Below are 21,594 nucleotides of genomic sequence, written 5' to 3' on the forward strand. Positions count from 1 at the left end.
TCTATCTATCTATCTATCTATCTATCATTTATGTATGTCTCATCTATCTATAAGCTATCTGTTTTAATTTGCCTTCTATTGATATAATAAACATCATGAAAAACCAAACACAACTTTGTGGAAGAAAGGATTTATTTGGCATAAATGTAAGCATCATAGCCCATCATGGATGTAAGTCATGGCATAAACAATATACATAGCATTAATTTTCTATCAAAACCATTTCAAGGGTGCAGTTCATTAGTGTGAGTATGTAAGTCCATGAAGAAATGCTGTTTACCGGCTCATTTCCAGGTACATGGTCTCAGCTAACTTTCTTATACAGCCCAGGGCCACAGTGACCTGGGCACTTCTACATCAAATAGGAATAAAAAAAATGCCTCAAAAATATACCCACAAGCCAATCTGACCTAGTTCTTTCATTGAGGTTCCCTGTTCCATGTAACTCTTGGTTGTGTCAAGTTGACAAGTTGGCACACTGTCAATCACATGTCAACCCATTGCAGTCTGAACAAACTAAGACATCTAACTAAATATCTATCCTAATGACGGAAGACGGGAAGAGTAGTGATAATTTCAAATACTGATGTGAATTCAGAGAGACTGGAACAGTTAAACGTTGTTTATGAGCAGGTAAAAAGGTTTGACTACATTGGGATATAGTATGATAGCTCCCTCTCGAAACGGAAAAAAAATTACAACCCACAAGTAACAGTTTGGAGCAATTCTCTCAGAAATGGAAATTTGTTTTGACATAGAAATGTGTGTGTGTGTGTGTGTGTGTGTGTGTGTGTGTGTGTGTGTGTGTTTGTGTGTTTATAACAGCTTTACTTGTAATAGCTTAAACTGGACACTAGCCACATTTCCTTCCTAGGAGAGTAATTGATCAAACTTTGGCTTATCCATGGATATGACTATCCAGCAATAGATCGAAGATGAAGTAAAACCTTTTCAAAGGCAGAGACTCTGTGGTTCTGCTCAGATGAAACGCCTGGGGTGGTCAAACTCAGAGACAGACAGCATAACGATAGCTGTTGGGTATATAGAGATGGCTTAGTTTTGCAGAAAGGAAAAGGGGGGAATGGTTGCACCACACTATCAATGTACTCAGCACTACTGAACAACTCATGAAGTGGTTCAGATACAAAATTAATGCTGTGCATTAGTTTGCTATATACTGGTGGTCTTCTGGGCGTTTGCCCTCTGTCTTTTGCTTGTTGCTAAGTACTATTCTCTGGATTGAATCTGCTGAGGCTTTATAGTTAAAATGTACTGAATGACACTATTAGAAAAAGGAGAGGAAACCATTCTGAAGTTATACCAGTGGAATTGTACCAAAGTTAACTTCTTGCTGCGCCACAGTTATGTACAATTTTAACCCGACAGGAAGCTGGGGGAAGATATTACATAAAAATCTGTACTGGCTTTGTAATTTTTTTTGTAAGTACGAACTGATTTCAAAATCAAAAGAATCAAAATAAGAAAAAATATTTTAAGCATATGAATTCCAAATAATTTATGTTCCTATTTGAAGAGGTGGAGCGTAATTTCACACTTCTTAAACGTGGGCTGTGGTACAGCTTCCTCACAGAAAGCACCCTATTGGAAACAGGAAACAAGAAATCTATTGTTGAAAAGCTAGACGGAGGCTAACTCAGGAAGGCAAGCAAGGTCAACAGCATAATGTTGACAGTACCTACCTTTGTAAGAGCAACCAGAATCAAGTTTTCTACTGCTGTCTTCATCTCGAAAACTTACGATCCATCTACCTGTAGGGGAAAAGTTCTGGCAAATCCTAGGCAAGGGATGTTCTACAAAATATCTGGCTAGCTTTCTTCGAAACTATGAAGGATACCAAAACAAAACAAAACAAACAAAAAAAAAACAGTTAAAATCTGAAAAGCCATCATATCTAATAGAAGCTAAATAGTGTAAAAATTAATAGTCATATGTAAAGGACATCAACATGACATGGGGAATGTAGTGATATTATTTTATTAATTATGATAAGCCTAACTATTAACTTGGACTTGCAGTATTATACCATTGAATTCTCACACTATAGTAATTAGGGAAACTGGGCTCAGAATGTTGTTAAATCTAAAGTCATCCTAAAGTATATTTTTGAAAGAAAGGAATATGTGTTACACACTTCCATTTGTGTATGTTCCTGAAGGAGCAAAATTGTGGAGATGGGACATGCATAGATGTTTGTTAGGAGTGTGGACATGGTGGGGGAGGGTGGTAAGTTTAGTGATATATGTGTGGGGATGCTACAACAGAGTATGTCAACTGTGCCAGAAGTTACATAAAGCCATGCATGCAACAGAATTCCATGAATCTTTATAAAATACTCAGATACACCACCACCAACACACATGAGCATGCACAGGCACACACACACACACACACACACACACACACACACACACACACGTGAGGCACACTCACATTAGGAGGACATGTGACTAGGCTCTGTGGATTTTAACCTATCAGGTTATTCTATAGATACTGCGTGGTGATTATGTGGGACACTGATGCAAGAGAAAAATTGTGAGGGGCATCTTTGAATATTCCTTTGCTCCTATGACTCTTAATTATTTCATAATAAAAGTTCCATACATCTTTAGATCTTCTGGGGCATCAGATATTAAATAACTGAGTGAATATTATTAGCAGGGATATGCTACCAAACCTCACTATTGTCTATGTTTTTGTCCCATCTTTCCTGACAAAGTGCTATGCCAGTTGCTTAGTTCGAGAATAGATTCAGGGGTATTTAGAATTCACATTATTGCTGAGTGAAATTTCTGTGTGTATATGTGTCTATAATTTTGAATGTGTATGTGTTTTTGTATGTATGTAATTGTGTGTATTGTGTGTGTGCTTATGTATGTGAATGTATGTATATGTGCGTTTATTTGAATGTTTGTTTTTGTGTGTGTATGTGAGTATGTATGTATGTATGTGTTTGTGGTATATGTATTTGTGTGTATGTGTATGTGAATGTGTGTGTGTGAGAGTGTGTTTGTGTGTGCATATGTGAATGTGAATGTGTGTGTGTGTGTGTGTGTGTGTGTGTTAGATTAAAACTAGAAGTGTCAGAAGCAAAGCAACATGCAAGATTTGAGAAGGCAGAAAAGGTAGAAGAACTTGACCATATTTTTTAAGACTCTATATTAGATTCGCTTCCTGGGTGTGTCTGCATCTCATCTCTGCCTCTCTCTCTCTCTCTCTCTCTCTCTCTCTCTCTCTCTCTCTGCTTCTCTCTCTCTCTCTCTCTCTCTCTCTCTCTCTCTCTCTCTCTCTCTCTCTCTCTCATTCCTTTCCCTTTGTGTCTGTTACTTATGTGAGACTGATAAACAGAATGTGTTTTGAAGCAGATATCCCACCAAGGCATCCAGCTTGGTGAGGAGAATCTCAGCTGGGTTTCATCTCCCAGCCATTGTCTTTTCAGTGAGGTTCCCTTGTACAGAGAGCAGCCTCTAACTTCACCTGGCAGCCACTGACTGATAATTATACACCACCGTCTCGGGAATGAATGAGGCCAGTTAGCAGGTGAGTGGTACAAGAAGCAATGATTGTGGGTTGAGGTCACAAGACCTCTGAGAGGAACTGAAGTTTGAATAAAGCCATAAAGATAATTAGACTTTGGAGAGGCAGATAATGGGGCGGGAATAATCATTATCTAGGTAGGGTAGCTTGAATAGATTCCAGTCGTGCAGGTTTGTAGTTTTCTTGCTGTGGAGGCTGAGACAGGAGGATATCAACACAATGAAAACCCAAACAAGAAACCTAAATGAGGGGTGGGCTTTTCTTACTCATCTTTATGAGGTTGGTACCTGGCACTGCGCTATCAAGGGAAGAGAGGGAGGCAGGCGAAAAGGGAGGGTGTATGGGCTTGACTATAGAGCTGCACAATGTCTTCCTAACCGTCAGTGTTTTGGAACGAGATCTGCTGCTGAGGCCACAACTCAGAATGCCACTTGCTTCACGAATAGTGAAGCATGGAGTTGAGAACCAAGGGCAGGGTTTATAGAGAAGGCATAAAGGTGACAAGATGCCCCACATCTAAGGATGCTGTGGACCTCACAGTGTTCCAGTTCCCTCTTTATAGAGCAGGTGTGGGATAGCTTCACGACATTTTACTCCCAGGGATAGAATTCTTCAGTGACAAAGCCAAAATATATCCTAGGCCTCAGGACTCTTTCTCCAATGCATTGTCTACTGAAAGGAAGCTAATTAGTTATTTTTAAAATATCAAGCTTAATAAGAGAATGTGTGTGCTTTCTGTTTGGAGATTTTAACATTTCTCATTCAGTGCATCCCAGCTTTACCATATGTGAATGTGAATAACACTTTGGAACTTGATTTTTTTTTCTCTAATTTCATCTTAGAAATTAAAAGCTTTCATGACAAGAAAGTATATTGCCACAGTTTTATGCGAACTAGAAATCTGACAAAAAAGAACTGGAAATCTGGATATTGGCATTTCCCACAAAAATCAGGGTTGGCACTATCGATGGAGATGCACAGCTCTGTGTGGGATCCCTTCCCTTCCCCACCCGCCACGCCCACTGGTTATCTCAACTGACCTAAAAAGAGCCTATTCCCGGCCATCCTTCAGCTCTGCAAATCAAACTACCCGGCTCTCCACCTCATCCCAGATGGGTCTTCAAGGTGGGAACTGTTTCCGACATCTCTGTCTCTTAACACCCTCATACAGGTAGATAGGGTGGTTCGTACACATCCTTTCAGAGTACATATCTGACTTTGAAGGCACAGGAGAAAAAAAAAAACCCAAAAACTATGTTCTTCATGTGGTTGTGATGGTGTCCACTGTAATCACAGCGCTTCTGTGGCGGAGGCAGGATGATTGTTCAGAGGCTGAAGTTGACTCAGGTTGCGCAATGAGACACCATCTCAAAACAGACAAGTAAAAGATCAGAAACACCACCCCCAGACAAAGCCCCCATCTATGTTCCTTCTGGATTTTAAGTTAAAAATGCCCAGAGACTAGAAAAATAGAGAGGACTGAGTCCTTCTGGGAACCTAACTTCTCCCAGGGATGGAGAAACAATCCCGTGGCTCTGGACTCAGAATTGACTTGGCTGGTGGAATAGAGTAGTAAGTTAACTGAAGGAAAAAAGACTTGTAGCAAAGTTATGAGACATTTATTGCTTCCACTTATCTATTTGTAGAGAGATTCATTCATAACAACACAGGTACAGACATTTGCTCCTCTCTTGAGAATGACTGCGAACACGCTGTTGGCTGAATGAAAACCCTGGACTTGAGACAAGGGCAGACTTTACTCCTGTGTGAGAAGCCCTTAAGAAGACATTATGGAGACACTTATACATCCTTACTGATTTTGGAAGTATCAACCTGTGAACTGGAATTAGAAAGATTATAGTTTCTCTGTTTAATCCAAGACAGACTATAGAGAAGAGGAAGAACTGACTGGGATTTTCTGAGTCCTGGGTCCTTGACGTTGTTCCTCCACCGTGGATCGGCCTCTGGAAGCTTCTACTCATCCCACCTGACCACTATTACTTTCTGTGGCTGCTTAAAATACCACAAGCCACAATAAATGTCAGAGAGACTGGGGAGGTTATGGAGGAAAAAGGGTAGGCTCATAACCTTTCTGTCGTGTATGTCGTGTTGGCTTTGGGACATGCAGTCTTGGAAGACTAGAGAAAGAAGGGAAAAAACCACATCCTATGTGTATTGTTATAAACTAGAAGAAAGTACAGACTGCACTTGACAGTTTTCCAAATACAAAGTAAAATTTAGGACAGGAAAGGAGGGAACTGAAAAAAATGTGTGCGCATGTTTTTCCCTGTGACTCTTTCTTCCTTTCCCCCATCTTCATATTGCTTAGAAGAGCTAGTTTGTTGGTTCAATGGAAGGCACGCACGTTCGTTCAGACGCAAAGGTACACAGTGTAGGTAGGCAATGGTAGGTGAGCAGTAACTGGCATTTATTACAAAGGCCTTTTCTCCTATCGTTGAAGTAGCACTTGGCATCCAGACAGGAACTCTTTCTTCAGGAGTATGAATGAAACCACAGAAAATCTGGGATGGGAGCTTCATTCCCATCCATATGATTTTGGTAAAACCTTAGGCTAAGCCAGGTCTCCAGCATAGTGAGATTGGCTGTTAGGACGAAATCTCCACTAGTCCGAATCAACCTTTGCAGTATATCCAGGGAGGAAAATATTTTCTGAACATAAACCCCGCAAATTGGACTCAAATTTTGTCTTCAGTGTACTTCCCAGAGACAGAACTTGGGTTAAGATTTTGTCAATGATTGGGTATCCACTTGGTGTGAGAAGAGACCCTCAGATGCTATTAAACTGCCTACTGATGTGAACCAGATGGGAAAGAAAAGAAAAGAAATTCACAACTCATGTTAGACGGAATTGAATGTCTTTAATTTCACACAATGAATAACATATGAATAGGATCAACTTTTTTTTTTAATAGTTAAGTGCTCTGTACTGTGCTAACCTGATCTGGTAGCGAAAGAGACTGAACTTTCTTTTAGAAAAAAAAAATGTTTAAAACCCAACATCTAAGACCATGGGAGAGCATGACAGTAAAGCATGCCAGATGTCGCTACGCCTCAAATGACAGCAAGTCCATGGTCATTCAAATGTACAAAAATGCTTTTATGAATAAAAACTGTTACAAAAGAACATTTCAAACAATGTACAATTTTTCTTGCCTCTATATTCAATAAAATACAAATACATTTTTGTTCTAAAATATGTTTACATACAATCAAAGTAGAACATGCAAATTACACTTTAAAAAAGGCTTTTAAAAACCACTTATGAATACAAACTAAAAATTAGCCAGAAGGACTCGTAAGACAATCTTGTGCCCATTTTTTGAAATATATATGTACATATTTAACACATCATGTGCATTTATTATTATTTAAGAAATAGATTTCTTTTTTAAAAAAGGAAGAAAAAGAAAGACACCAATCCAGGGCAGAACTACCCTTCCAGGTCGACCAGTTGGCAGCTCTTCGGTTTTCCCCTCTTTAGTGTTTGTTATACCTGGGCAAGTGGGAGACAGATATCCAGGAAGTTTCTTCCTTGGTTTCTATGTGCTTCTATGACTGTTCCCCAAGTGACAGAGTCCAACAGGGAAGGCAGGCTCCTCAGTGGGTGAACTCTCTTAGAAACACGAGGCAGAGGGAGCCTTGCTTTGTGGAAAGAAACGTGAAGAAACACCAAGAAGATGCTACGGTATATTACAGTTTGAGTTTCTAGGCACTGTGATGACATTATCTGTAAGTGCTGGCATTTGGACCATTGTGATATGATAGGGTAGTGTTGAGAAAAATGTCTATATTTATGTACTTTTACATAATGAGTAGGACTGGAAATCCTGTGACATAACACTTAAATGGCTTTTGAGGCATCTCGGCTCCCGCCACTCCCCCTCTATGCTACAGTTGGTATTTAAAGGCTTTGGAAATATCAGTATAGACTTTTAGACAGTTCCCAGGTCAACCTTCCTAGTGATAGGGCAAAATGCACTCCACGAGCTCATTATCTGAATATTGTTGAGTAACGAGCCAGGAGTGAGATTTTCTACTTAAGTCTTAATACCAAATTCTCTCTGATCTGCTTATAATATGTCACCTTATACTATAATTCTGTCACCACTTGCTTATCATACTTATAGATACAGCAATGTGCAGAACACACATTTCTTTGACTGCCATTGAACATGGCCTCCCACTGCAGACGGCAGCCAAGTTTACACACCATTCTACTGCCAGCCCTCAGTCACCTTCGCTAGGCTGCCAGTGACTGCCGAGTCCTGGTCTTGCCAAATCACAGAGCAAACTTCCATGTTTTTCCTTCCTATGACCTTTCCTCCTTGGCTGATAGCCACAGCTAGGCTATTTGAAGAAGTCAAACTTCCGTCCCTCTCATTTGAGGTGAGGGGTCAAAAAGCAAATGGCTTTCTAGTCCCGTAGTAAGGTGGATTAAAGACCCATCGGCACCTCTAAGGAGCTTTTGCATCTACACTTATCTTCTTATCTCTAATTGGTCTCCTTATACTTCTACGTGGGTCTCTACTACTCGCTGAAGGAGTATTCTAAAAAGTAGGGAAAAAATTGATATTAAAAGTAAGGGATCATTACAAAACGTTTTGTGGGTCTGTAAATGGAGTCTTGAGGTTGCTAAACAGCCTCTCTCAGAATAGAAATGCATCCCCAGAAGGCAGTGTTGTGTGGACGAGAACCTCCATACTTTGAATCAAGAGCTGGGTTCTCTTCCTGGCTCTAAAACCACTTACATGTGGGAATTCAACTGGCTTCACGGAGGGAGGGGCCTGGGCAGCAACGGAGAGGTTAAGGGTGTGGATAGGGAATACAGACGTAGTTGTGCTAGGAGATAAAGTCAGGTTCGGGGAAAAACAAGAGAAAGACAGATGTAGCGGTGAGGACGTCACTGGGTGGTGGGGAGCCACGGTGTGCATGGAGGGGCTTGCTTTGCACCATCAGCTGCTGCTGCTGCTCACCATGACACTCTTTGGTCCTCTAGTCTTCCACACAGTTCTCAGAGCTTGCATGCAAGGATTTCCATGGGACTCGTATTTAGCTCTCAGATAACAATACACCCCAATCCATGCGTTAAGTGGCAGATCCACTGAAGCTCTCCTGGAATATTTATGTTCGTTTGGAAAATTCTAACCCAAACTTCCTTTGAGCTAACCACCGACTGCAGGTTAATACCAATCAAATGATGGATTGCATTCTTGAGGTTTACTAAGCACCAGCTTTCTCTCTTCTGTAGGAAGGTTTAGACTGCTTATGGATTCGGTTGGGAGACTGTACAGCACGAGAATGGAGGAGGAAAGAAAGAAATGGTTTTCAAAGTCCATCAGGAAGAGAACCCTCTTTATGGCTTAATTGGAAATGGAAATGTCTGCTCTTTCGTAGCAATGGTTGGGGGGAAGGGGGCTGAACTGTGCCTTCCTCCCTGTGACTTTGGAGCTACTCAGACATGGCTTGGGAGTGACAGATTGGAAATGGCTGTTTAGATTTTGCTGTTCAAATTGTGTGAAATGCCATGGGTCAACCCAGGTCACAAACTGAGTATCTAGGATAAAAGCTTGAAATAAGCAGAGTCCTTTAAACACATGTATTGCTAGGATTAAAAGAGACTGACCAAGCAGGCTATAAATGACATGAAGTCCATTTCGACAGTGCAGAACAGGATGGCTCTGTAATTCCAAGCAACTGTTGGTGCCCCGACTCAGCGGTGTATTTATAAGTATATTAAATTAGGACTTTCAAATTTCCTTCAGTAGATACTACTCACTTATTCTTTCCTGTTCCCCCCACCCCCCAAAACATCCATCTCTCTCCGAGAAGGAGATCCTCTGTTCTGAAGTGATGACGCAGTTTCTTAGCTAGTTCCCGGCTTTCTGTAAAGAGTCTTAATTTGGAGGTAAACCAGTATCCTAATTCCCCTTGGAAAATGTGTCTCTCTTTATATAAGCTATGATGATGTCAGGTATTCAAAATGTCTTGAAGAAGGGGAGGAGTAAGGGAGGGAATTGAGAATACTTATTTGAAATCTCCACATCTGACTTTCAACAACATCTACGGCAGTGGGTTACATCCGAACTTGGGCTGCGGAAATGGATGACAGACAGAATTATCTGTCCACACTCAACCAGAGGCTAGGGTACAACTTGGATGAGAAATGTACAGTTGGAAATCGACCATTTCAAAGACGATTTGTCACACACAGTTTGCATCCATGCAGACTGAGAGATTTAAAATTACATTATGTACAGCAATGCTTTAGTGAATTAAGGCAACCACAATTTGGAGACTTGGTCCAAGGTGGCTTGATGCAATTGGAGTGGTGATACCCTTTGAATACTTTAGATAAGAACACTTACTCCCCTTTGATTTTAAGGAATAATTATTAAGAGATAATGGACTTCTACTGTCTTTGTTTCTTTTCCTTAACAACCTCCGGCAGCTCTTTGCACGAAAATAATCAGTTACCAAGGCATTGCTAGACAGTTTTCTCTGGTGGGCGTGGGATTTTGATTTTTGGTGGCTTATCAGTTATTCCACTTGCTGGAGGGGGGGTAGTAAAATCGTTTTTTTTTTTTCCTGCCTATTCGCCACTGATATGTTTTAAGTATAAAAATAACCTGGCTGACACCCGGGTTGATGTATCCCTTGGTTGCTCTGAGTCACTTATTAAAAAGCTTTTATCTGTACTGAGTGTTTCACAATGATTGGGCTTCAAAGCCGGTTGGTTCCTTGAGGCAGGATGCGGAAGAGTGTACTTTACAACGCGAGTAAAGTTCACCTTGTTTACATGTGTACCACAAAGTTGAAGGCAGCAAGTTAACGGGAGTACAGGAAAATACAACACAAAGGAAAAGCAGGAAAAGACAATGCAAAAAAAAAAAAAAAATCAGTGTTACGAGACAGGAACACCAGCAGATCTAAGGTCGCCTATCAGTCCAATTCTACCTTCTGATAACAAGATTGCATCTGAGCAACTGTGCTGTTTAACGGAAAGATTCATCTCTCGATCTCTCGGGTCACTTGAAGATGATGTCGGTGCCCCAAAGCCTAGCGGAGTTTGCAAACCAAAGGAAGTAAAAACCAATTATGCGGAAGTGGCTTACAACAAGCCAGCTGGTAAATTTGCAGCTTTGCTCCCCCTTGGAATGTTTGCTAATGGTGTTTCCCATTTAATTTTTCTGACCAGCAAATGAAATCGGAATCACACGGGCACACCTGGGATGAGGAAGGTCAGGTGGCCATCATTGAGCACCAGCTTTGCGTTCCTCTGTCTTCTGCAGCCCGCGAGGATCCCGCCACTGTACAGTAGCCGCAGCTACTTTTTTTTCTTGAGGGGGTCCCCTCGTTCCACTACCCCAAGAGCTCCCCATAGCTCCACTCTGCCCATCCTGCCCACCCGCTGCAGAGAGGGGCTGAGTGTCCCTGTGGCTGGACATCAGCTCCACCCTAGCTGCTGTGCTCCCCCACATCAGTCCCTGTCTGGATCCTGCCACCCAGGCTGGCCCTAGGGAAGGACATCACTCTCGCTGGCTCGGGACTTCCGTGGCCTTTTGGCCTTCACCTCCTCTTCCTGGGGAAGGGGCTGCGGCGGGGGCTGCGCGGGCTGCGCTGGGGGCTGCGGTCTGTGTTTTCTCTTCCCGCCCCGAGAGGTCTTGGGCAGCGGTGGCGGGGGCGGTGGTGGTGGGGGCGGGGGCGGCGGCAGTGGTGGGGGCGGCGGGGGCAGAGGCGGAGCCTCCCGAGCCATGTGGATGACTGCCTCGATGGTGGCCATCACTGCATCCTGGCCCGAGGCCGGTTCCAGCGCGAGGGGACTCAGGCTGGGCTTCTGACCTCTCTTGCTGGGTAGGTCGATGCACTTTTCCAGCACCGGCATTTGGTCTCTGGAGTCCTCATCGAACTGAGAGGGCTGCTTCCGAGGCCGGCCTCGCCTCTTCTTGACAAAGTTGTTGCCCGTCTTTGATTGTCTCTGCAGCCGCTTGGCCTTCAGGATCTTGTTCACATGGTCCAGGTTCTTCTTGGTGGACAGAAGCTTGGTGTAATGGCACATCTTCCGCACTTCGCATTGGATGGCTTCGATCTCCCGTCTCTTGAATCGCTTCTTCAGGGAGGAGCTGGCTGCAGGAGACAAGAGGGGAGAGGTTGAGCACTTCATACAATGCGCTCCATATGGCGTCTCTCTATTTAAACAGAAAGTAACAAAAGTTAAGCATTGGCTCTCTGTGTCACGAGTACAAAGCATTGTTTACATTATTTCAATCCTCACAGTTATGCAGAACACTGTGATTGGTACGCTTGGTGTTTTATTTCACCGTGTCTTTTGACAGATCTCTTTATGCAGGGAAGGTCCTTAAAATTTGGATCCTTTTTGGGCGTTGGGAAAGGAAGCTTTCATGGCTCTGCTCGACTCCCTCCTCCCTCCTCTGTTTGAAAATAAGAAAACTGAGGTTCAGATCTCCCTAGTCTTGGAGGCAATGATAGAAAGAACAATATAAGCTTTACATTTCCTTCCTTCTTTCTTTCCTTCTTCCTTCTTCTTTCTTTCATTTAGCCCTTTGACATTTGAATCAATTCAATTAAGCACTAGTTGATACTTTTCCTTTGTCTGACCTTGAACTGGTGGTTACACACAGCCCACCCACGTCATTCAATCAGATCCTACTGTGAGGGGCTTTTGCCTGAACACCCAGCTTAGGAAGGTGTGGTCTTTTAATACCTCGCCCCCCAGCCCCCCACCAGCCAATATTCTGGAGTTGTCAAGTGACCTGATGATGCCCAATTAACCAACTTCTTCCTAACCTTCACCCTCTGGGAACCTCAAGGGCAATATCCGCCAGGTGTTTCTCAATGGTTTACACTCCCCTGCCGAACGGTTGTTTGCAAAGGGCCCTTTTCATGTGCTGCTGGCCAGATGCTCCTCTATTTTACGAGCCTAACTTCTCAGGAAGTCCTGTACTGTGCCACTAAATGGCCTTCAGAACTGCTTCGTTTTGAAGTTCAGACACCATAAAGTGTGAATGGCTTCAAGACATAGCCAGCCTTTTTCACCCTCAGTCCATTCTCCCGCTATTGTCTGTGAGCAGCACCTATGCATGGAGTACCTGTGCACTGGCACCCATGCAGCCATACCTGTGTGTACCTGCATGCAATCGCAGGCGTGCTGTTCATCTGTTGGGCTGGCTGCTAACCCTTGGCAGACGTAAGAGTTTTCTCAATGAATTTTTGCTGCTGCTGGGATTTGCCCCAAAGAAGCCCACTTAAAAGACTGAACTCTAAAGGGGGCATTTTTTTTCATTTTACTGTGTTGTTTTCTCGTGTGTTCCCTGTTATCATTTTTTTCATCTATTAGTTGAAAGAATAAATACCTTAAGGGAGAAATGAGAAAATATGCTTAGCCATTGGCCAACTGCTCTCAGTACCCTTGGCTACTCCCACTTCATTCTTTCCATGGTGCCCCACTTCTCCCTCATGCTGTGGCCCGTCACAGACTTCCAGGAGGGTTTTATTTGAAGTTATTTATGCGACTAGCCTCATGGAGTGGGAAGCGCTGAGTTCCATAGGCCAGGTCAAACTGCCTCTGCTTTTGGGCAAAGGTCAGCTAGACCAACTGAGCCATGAATAAACTACTGAGCGATCTTTAAAATAAGTTATAAAGATCAAAATAGAACAAAGCCCGGAGTGAGCTTCTGACTCTAAAAATAAAACTTTTGTAGTTAGTCTTGTAAAAAGAAAGGTGGCTCAATTATCAGTCCTCGTGGGGCTGTAGGCAGCTCACAGGCCCCGCACCGCGCCTCCTGAATGGGCAGGATAGAAACTTGCTTCCCGGATGAGACCAATCCTGGCTGCCTTCCAGTCATAGCCTTTGGATGCTTTCTCCTTTGGATTCCGAAGGCAACAGTTGCAAATGGAGGGGCCAGGGATTTCTTATGAGGCCTTGCTGGAGACAAGCACTGGACTTCATGCACAGAGACTCTGAGCAGTTAGAAATACGCCTCAAACCTCCGGGCATCATTGTGCAGTTTGCTCTCTCTGTAATCTATACCACCTATCAAGGAACTACTGGATGGATGATGTACAACCCACAACGTCAAGATGCTAATTTTGCAGACCTATAGCACAGCCAGGTGTAAGTATAAGGTAATCTTATCAGTTGTATTATCTGAGTAAACTTGACAGAAATGCTTTCTCATGAACTGGATGCTCATTCGGGGGTAAGTAGGATAGACAGCCAGTAAAAATGAAGTTTGAGACGGAACCTAGTGTCAGCGATGGCGTGAGGAACCTGAAACCCATGCGGGTGGTTGGCGGGGTATAAATTGGCACCACCATTTTGGACAGCAATGGGGCAGCAGCTGCTAGTGTTGACGAGATGCAATCTTAGTGCCCTAGCCACTGAATGTCAGGATTGACTCTGTCACTTATGTGTAATAAGGGGCAAAAGACTTAGATGAGGATCCCTCCATGCTCAGCCAACGCTACAGGAGAATGAAGAAAATATAAACACTAGGCGGAAGCTAAGGAGCGAAGGACAATATAGGGAGATAGTAGACCCATATACATATACATATACATATACATACACATATACATATCCATAGGAATGACAAATTTATAAGTTGAGCTGTATGATTACATTTAAAACTGAGCAAAAATTTCAAATTGCAATTTTTTTAAAAAAGTAAAAAAAAGTCATTTTGGTAAATTTAAAGATGTACATCTTTGGAATTTCATTTCATCTTCAAGAACCAACCAAAAATCTCACAGTGGCCACTTTGAGGAAAATCAACAAGGGGTGAAAGACTCAGTGAAAGAGGAGTTTTCAATATCTATTTTCCTCCAAAGTTAACTCATAGAAGGGTACAAAGCTTTTAAACTAGGGCTGCCCAGCAGAAGCCGCTGAACGTTGAAAATGTTCTTTATGGGAATGGCGTGGGTTGGTGTAACTGTAACTGCGGCCTGTGTAGAGGGGACCTCGGCCTGTGTAGAGGGGACCTCGGCCTGTGTAGAGGGGACTGTGACATGTGCAAAGGTGGGCATCCTTGGCTACGGCCTGAGTTCTACAACAGCTGGAGTACACTAAGACCCTGTCTCAAAAAACAGAAAAGAAAAGGAGCAGAATGAAGAGGAGGTGGAGGAGAATAAGAAAGAAAGAAAGAAAAAGAAAATGGTTTACACCCCGCCACACCAGCCGGCAGTGACCTATGGGAACTAGCACCCCAAAGCAGCGACTATGAGGGCGGAAGTGACTACTCCACTCACTGTAAAGAGTTCCTGTGCACCTAATGGCTCCTTCCTGGGCGGATGGTGGTCGCCTAAACGACAGTGAAATACCAATGACAAACTGCACTTGGAGATTCAGTGAGTGAAATAAGGATTGGTGGGAATTCAAGTTAAATGACTGACGTCTGCCCGAGAAATTATTTGGATGAGCGTAAAACTGACGATAAAGTCATGGAGGAGAGGATACAATCTTACTTGGCTATCATTTTAATAGGTGTTAAAAAAGAGATCTGCTAGCATCCGCCTCTGTATTTGACATGGTAGAGAAAGGAGTGAAAGAGCTGAACCCACATGAACAACAATGCCAAGCAACCAGAGCTCCCAGGGACTAAGCCACCATCCAAAGACTATACATGGACAGATCCATGGCTCCAGCTGCATATGTAACAAAGGATGGCCTTGTTGGGCACCAATGGAAGGAGAAGCCCTTGGTCCTGCCAAGGCTGGACTCCCTAGTGTAGGGGAATGTCGGGGGGCAGGGCACGGTGGGAAGGGAGGGCGGATGGGGAAGAGAACGCACTTATAGAAGAAGGGGAGGGGGATGGGATCGGGGGCTTATCTCCGGGAAACTGGGAAAGGGAATAACATTTGAAATGTAAATAAAAAAAATATTCAATAAAAGAAAAAAAAAAAGAGTCTGAAATAAGATTTAGGTTAAATCCTGCCTGGGCATTGCTTGGTATAATTGTTGTTTGGGCTTTTTTTTAAGGTGCAATTACTATATTATTATTAACTTTTAACTTTTCATTGCTTTGCCTCATATGAAAGCATCCAGAACTGACTTCCAAAGAGGAAGAGAGAAAGAAGGCAGAAGCATTGCTGAATGGTGACTGATCAAGAGCTGATACGGCTGAGGATGAGTAGTGGTGTATGAGGTTTAATAACGCTACTTTGAGCTGGTATTCGCTTGACGGTTTTCAAGCTACAAGCTTAAAATTATGAGGTATATGTGGCAAAAATGCATTTCTTGGACTCTCAGGATAAGAGAGAGCTACAGTTTTCGTCCTCTTGAGGGTCCTATTCACAGCTTTGGGAGAATGAGCGATTCACCATTTCTCTGACGTCACACTGGTTACTGCCCTCCGACTTAAGGGTATGGGACAATGATGATGTTCTCAGGTCTATGTTGTGATGATCACATAGCCATGCCATCAGCTAACGTCTATTTGACACTGGGTTTGATGACAATAGCCCTTTCTTTTGGACACTGTGATACCTGAGGTGTCTACACACGCAGGGACCTGAATCTTGGTTTGCACTATGCTTACTTTTCCAAATTTCAGTTCAGTCAGCTTCCTGCGGATGAAGGGCAGGGTGCAGCAGGGTTGACGTGGCCTTGTGCAGGGCTGGTAGAAACGCAGGTGAACTACTCACTACCAGCCATTTCATACTTCTGGCTCCCTTCATATGTTTTATCCTAGGCCAATGAACTAAATGGTTTTCAAGGTTTTATTTTTTTCTAGATTTCAAGATTGCCACAAGTCTTACCTCCGTTTAGTATCAATTGCCTTCGCAAAATGTGGGATGGCTTTCTAAACTCTATTTCTCCTCTAATAAATTTGAAACCTCAGACTGGGAAGAAGAGTGTTTTGGACTTGGCAAGGTTTGGTATTCACAAATCTTTCTCCTTATTGATCATGATTCCAGCGTCCCTCTAACTATTTACAGATTTTCCTTTCTTCAAATTGTTTCATTATTGGACAGTAATTTCTGGGATCTCGCTGCAAAGATTGATTCCATATTTGCCCTCTTTCCTGTCATTGTCCTCTGTCTTGCCTGTTATTTGCTACACTTACAGAATAATTATGACAGACCCAGGCAAAATACAGATTTATTTCTTTATAGCTGCAAAAGAGATTGTTTTCTAGATCCCCAGAATGGCCAAGCAAATGGCTAAGATGCTATTGTTGGTCCAGACAACATTTTTAGAGGCCTGGGTTATCGCATTTGCTGACTTTCTCACATCTTTTATGATACAGGAAGAGTGGCCTTACCAATGATTCTTGGTCCCAGACTTTCAGGTCTAGTGTCAGCACTGTGAGCTGAGACCTAGTGTCAGCACTGTGAGATGAGTTCAGGGCTAACTACTAAGCTTGGTTATTTAAAAGACACTAGAAATTGGTTTTGATGTCGCTAGATTGTATTTTGTTCATATTAGTGACACAGTCTAGTTATATAAAACAGATTTGGGTGGGTTGTTGGGGAGGCAGACTTATTTATGGACTTAAGAGACTTTTTCTTGGTTCTGAATGCCCCTAAAGGGAACCGTGGTCAGTTTGGGGGAAGACTTTTGGGATGAAGACAGCTGGGAAACTATTGGCCTTAAGCAGTAAAGGGCGCTTTGGTGTGAATTGATTTCTGGATTGATGAATGCTAGAAGGTTCTTCCCATAGATCACATCTCCCCTGCCGTTCCTGAGCTTCAAGGATAGGCACAGCTAGGCATCAGCAGAAGATCTGGAAGATGCTGTTCGGTCAGCATATGTGAGCTCAAGAGAAGTCGGCTACCTGATGTCACACAGTGTAAATTGTACATTTTGTGTTTTGTACTTGAATTTGTATCAGTAATGATTTTTAAATTTGTCTTAATGACGTTTTGTATTACTTCATGGGAAATATGTGACAACCTGCCTTGGCACATATAATTATTTCTTCCATCTTTGAATTTAAATTAACCCTCTCCACAATCCCTGGCCTTAAAGATTCTTTTGAAAAGGACAAGTTATTTCTTTTGGATGAGCTCCTACAGGGGAAGGAAGTGTTGAGTAGCTGCTGGACAGTAAGAGTACTAGAGAATACTGCTCTTTACATTGGATTCAGCGCCTATTCACCCGGTGAACTGCTTGGTATTGTAGACTTAGAAAGACAAAACAACAACAATAACAAAACAACAACAGCAACAACAACACCACATTGCTAGAACGTCAAAAGCCCTCAGAGAACTTTCCTAGTGTTGTTTTTACTAAGTTAAAATGGCATTGAATCACCTTTAAAATCAGAATGTTTACACCCACAGACAAATGCTACTTTCAGCTTTAATCAGGGACGTTCTCTTTGCAGTGAACAGCAGGGACTACAGAGAGTCTTGGCTGCTCAAGGTGCTCAGAATAGGGGTTGGTGTAGTTCTCACCCATAAGCAAGACATTTATACCACTAAAGGCTCAAGAAGGAGGGGGGAGTAGGAATATAAGAACTGGGGAGCAGGAAGAAAAACTGCACACATGAAGTTTTCTGGGTGTGACACACCCATGGCAACCAGGGGCTCATAACAAGAGCTTTCTTCACTGGGGATGCCCAGAACTGGACCTGTCAACTGCTGGGGGGGGGGGGGAACATGAGGAAGACATTTATGGAATGCTATCCCTACCTGTTGAGCTATTAGCTACTGATAAATTCTGGGAAAGGGGGGCTCCCTGTCCTCAGTTGTGTACCCACTGGTGAGCCTGTCAAGCTCTGATGGTTAGTTCTAACTCTATTCCCCTACGGAGGATCTCGGTTAAATTCAACAGATCACTAATAAACAAAAGCAAAACCAAATAGACATGATTTAGGATAGGCATTTGTAAGGAGGAGAAGAAATTGACGGAAGTTGGAAGAAGGCAAACAACTGTGGACATGAGAATAATTAGAATGCAGTACAGTATATTCATGCATGACATTATGACAAAACAAATCTAATGTTTTAAAAAGCAGAGCTCGGGAGATTATCATGATGGGTCACGTTCTCCACTTTTTTCCCTTAAAACTATCTTGTAATGTGGTATTTCTTTGAAGTTATGGTCAGCTTGGGGTATACTGTGAAAGACCATCCTTTCTCAACTCTAACAGTGTAGAGGTCTTCAGATCTGCTGTCATTTCACACACACAATCATTTGCCGGATGGGAGATGAGAAGGAGTAGAGTGTGGAGTTACTGTATGTTCACCTTTATCTGAACTGGGAGGCGACACCAGAGAGCAAGTGCTTTGAGCAGCTACCTGCCTGTGTCCTGTGTCTTCCCATAGACATTAATGATGTTGGCAATTTAGAGCCTGCCTTGTGCTTTCCTGCTCCCCACATCTCTTCTATTGTCTAACATCCCTCTCCCTCTCTAGCTTCCCAGTGGACACCGCATTTCCCTAAGAGGAAGCAAATTTATTTGACTGCAGGATTACTGCATTAATAATTTATGTTCACATTATCAATGTTTTACCTAAAAATTAAGACTTAAATGAAGCATTCTAATGAATTATATATGGGACCAGAATGATGTCCTCACTTGTCCAGGACATGCATCTGCCATAATTTGACTTAAAGTTTCAAGGGGGAGAAGTAAGTTCACAGGTATTCAGGGCTTAATGGAACATCTTACAAGCTCACTGTGTTTATGTGCTGTCAATCAAACTTGGATTATGAATGTTATAGCACATCAGCCCTCGAGGTTAATTTGGTAAGACAAGAATTTTAAACAAAAAAGTTCACTCAAAGTACTTTGTGATGGGATAGTTTATGTATCACAGTAAGTTGTCTTGTTTTCTCATCGCAGACTGTATAAATGACTTCCACAAAAATGACTTGGACAACTTTCTTTATAAAACGAGAGTTTGATACAAACTCATGGTTTGGTGTACCCAGGGTTATGACTAATGCCATCTCATAGTTGCTAAAACACAGCAGAACACTTAATTTCCCTACAGGGTAGGATACGGCCCCTCTAGATCACAAAGACAAAACAAAACAAGACAAACAACCTCACGCTATGGAAAGAACACTTTTGCTAAATGCTTGGTAATTTATTCATTATTTAGTAATTTTGTTCCTGAAAATGATAAGCTATAACCAATGAAAAGATCCCTTAAATCTGAAAACTTAAAAGCTTTTATGAGCAGAGTCAACTTTAGAGATTTGTCGACTCTCATAGTCAACATTCGGAGATTTGAACTAATTACAAAGTGCAATCAATGCCTTCTGGTTTCCGAGATCACCTAACCTTTAATAGGAAAGTGGCTTGCCATGTTCCTGAGCAAACCTTGTCTAATTGATGCTGAGAATGAAGAAATGTTATGACTAAAGTACAGCCAGGGATGCTTTTTTCTTTGGGCCCATATCTACCCTCAGAACCTACATCTACCAAGAAGAGACACAGAAAAAACAATTCAGACCCTCAAATTATATTATCGTAAGTGTGAAAACACAAGGGAATTAAATAAAGGTTGCATGCAGACTCTGTTCATGTTCCTTAAACCACTGCCAAAATTGTAAAATTGGTAGAAAAATTACTAGCAACAGAGTCCTTTTGTTTCATTGACGGAATACATTAAATGGAATGTGGAATTATTTTGCAAAAGTCATTTATATGTGGATTATTTCATTCCTTCAAAGTTTATGTCTTAAAAGGGAAACATGTTCTAAATATGCATTTAATGGGATGACTCCTCCCAGTGATGTCATAGGATGAAAATCACTTGGAGTTTACTATCCTGAAGTTCTTATGTGCTTGAAAATATTATGCAGCATTTATTCATTCATTTAGCATTTTAACTCTAGCTTTTATCTCTCTCTGAGCTCATGTCTAGGAAGTATCAAAGGATGAATAGAAATGCCTGGTCCTCAGAATTGGTAAGACAGTTCCAGCTTGGTAGTCTATGTTGGTTAGGCAATTTTGAAGTCCTGGTCTCTTGGTTTTCAAAATACTTACTTCATTGAGCATGGTGATACATTGCCAAGCATTGATGAGTTTACAGGTTGAAAAAAAAAATCACCCCAGGCTTTAAATAAATAAAGGCAGCGATAATACAGTGGACAAAAAGTCTGAGCCTACCACGAACATTGGTAGGGATGCTCTAAAGAAGGCAGTGGGATTTTGATTGATCCAAGAAAGTTGGATGAAGGGCAAGAGTCAAAAGACTAAATCGTGAGCCTGGGAAGCCTACAGCTCCTGTGCATGTTCCCCAAAACTCCATCGGACGCACCCCAGATTGCCTACTAGGCTCTGACAAGAGATCTTTTCTGTAATACAAAACAAAGCAAAACTTATCTGGAGTCTGGAGTTGCTACCTGGGCTTTTGTTAAATAGTGAATTGGAAGAAACAGCAACTGCAAACTGAAGGCAACCCGAGAGCCACTAAACCCATGCTATTTCCGTAAACATTGGCTTTTGTTGTAGCATGGATCAAACCCATAGCCATGAATAGACCCCAGCTTCTCAAATGCCAGCTAGGACCCCAATCTGTGTCCTGTTATCTGAACATGGGGACCAGAAAGAGGTGGAAAAGGGTCTATGGGAGCATTTGGAGGAAGGGGATGGAAAGGTAAAGATGTTGTCATTATATTATAAGCCGAGAAAGAAGATGAAATAATGTCAACAGTGGGAGGTCTCTGAATAGCCAACATCAACAATAATTGAAATTCAAATGAGTAATGAATCTTTTCACACACTTAGGAGAGTTTATGTCCTTGCAACCTCTGTTGTGGACTCACATGCGTGCCTTGGACTGCACAGGACACCACAGCATACAAAATCAAAGATGTGCTTTCTGAAACATCTGAGCTCAGAGTTGGGGCTGCTCTGTGGTATGAACTGCATGTGTTTATACTGCACATAAAGGCGTCTGAACTGACAGAAGCATCAGGACGAAGTTCCAGAAAAGACTTTAAATATTTCCTCACCATCATTCCTGGGTAGTGTGTGGCAAATTAGTATATCTTTGTATTCATTATGTGTTATTTATTGAACTGCGTTATGTTAGAAGGCT

The 21,594-nt window shown here is 42.3% G+C and overlaps 1 protein-coding gene across 1 annotated transcript in view; it reads right to left on the reverse strand.

Moving 5' to 3' along the window:
- Positions 1-6,414: 6,414 nt before the first annotated feature.
- The window catches only part of Setbp1 (SET binding protein 1), a 361,705-nt gene continuing 346,525 nt past the window's right edge, over positions 6,415-21,594 (reverse strand). Inside the window, 1 exon segment of the mRNA NM_001427626.1 lies at positions 6,415-11,700. Within this exon segment, the coding sequence (NP_001414555.1) occupies positions 11,090-11,700 (611 nt within the window). The 3' untranslated portion in view covers positions 6,415-11,089.

The sequence above is a fragment of the Rattus norvegicus genome, chromosome 18 (genome assembly GCF_021556685.1).
Source record: "Rattus norvegicus strain SHRSP/BbbUtx chromosome 18, alternate assembly SHRSP_T2T, whole genome shotgun sequence".
Classification (NCBI taxonomy): domain Eukaryota; kingdom Metazoa; phylum Chordata; class Mammalia; order Rodentia; family Muridae; genus Rattus; species Rattus norvegicus.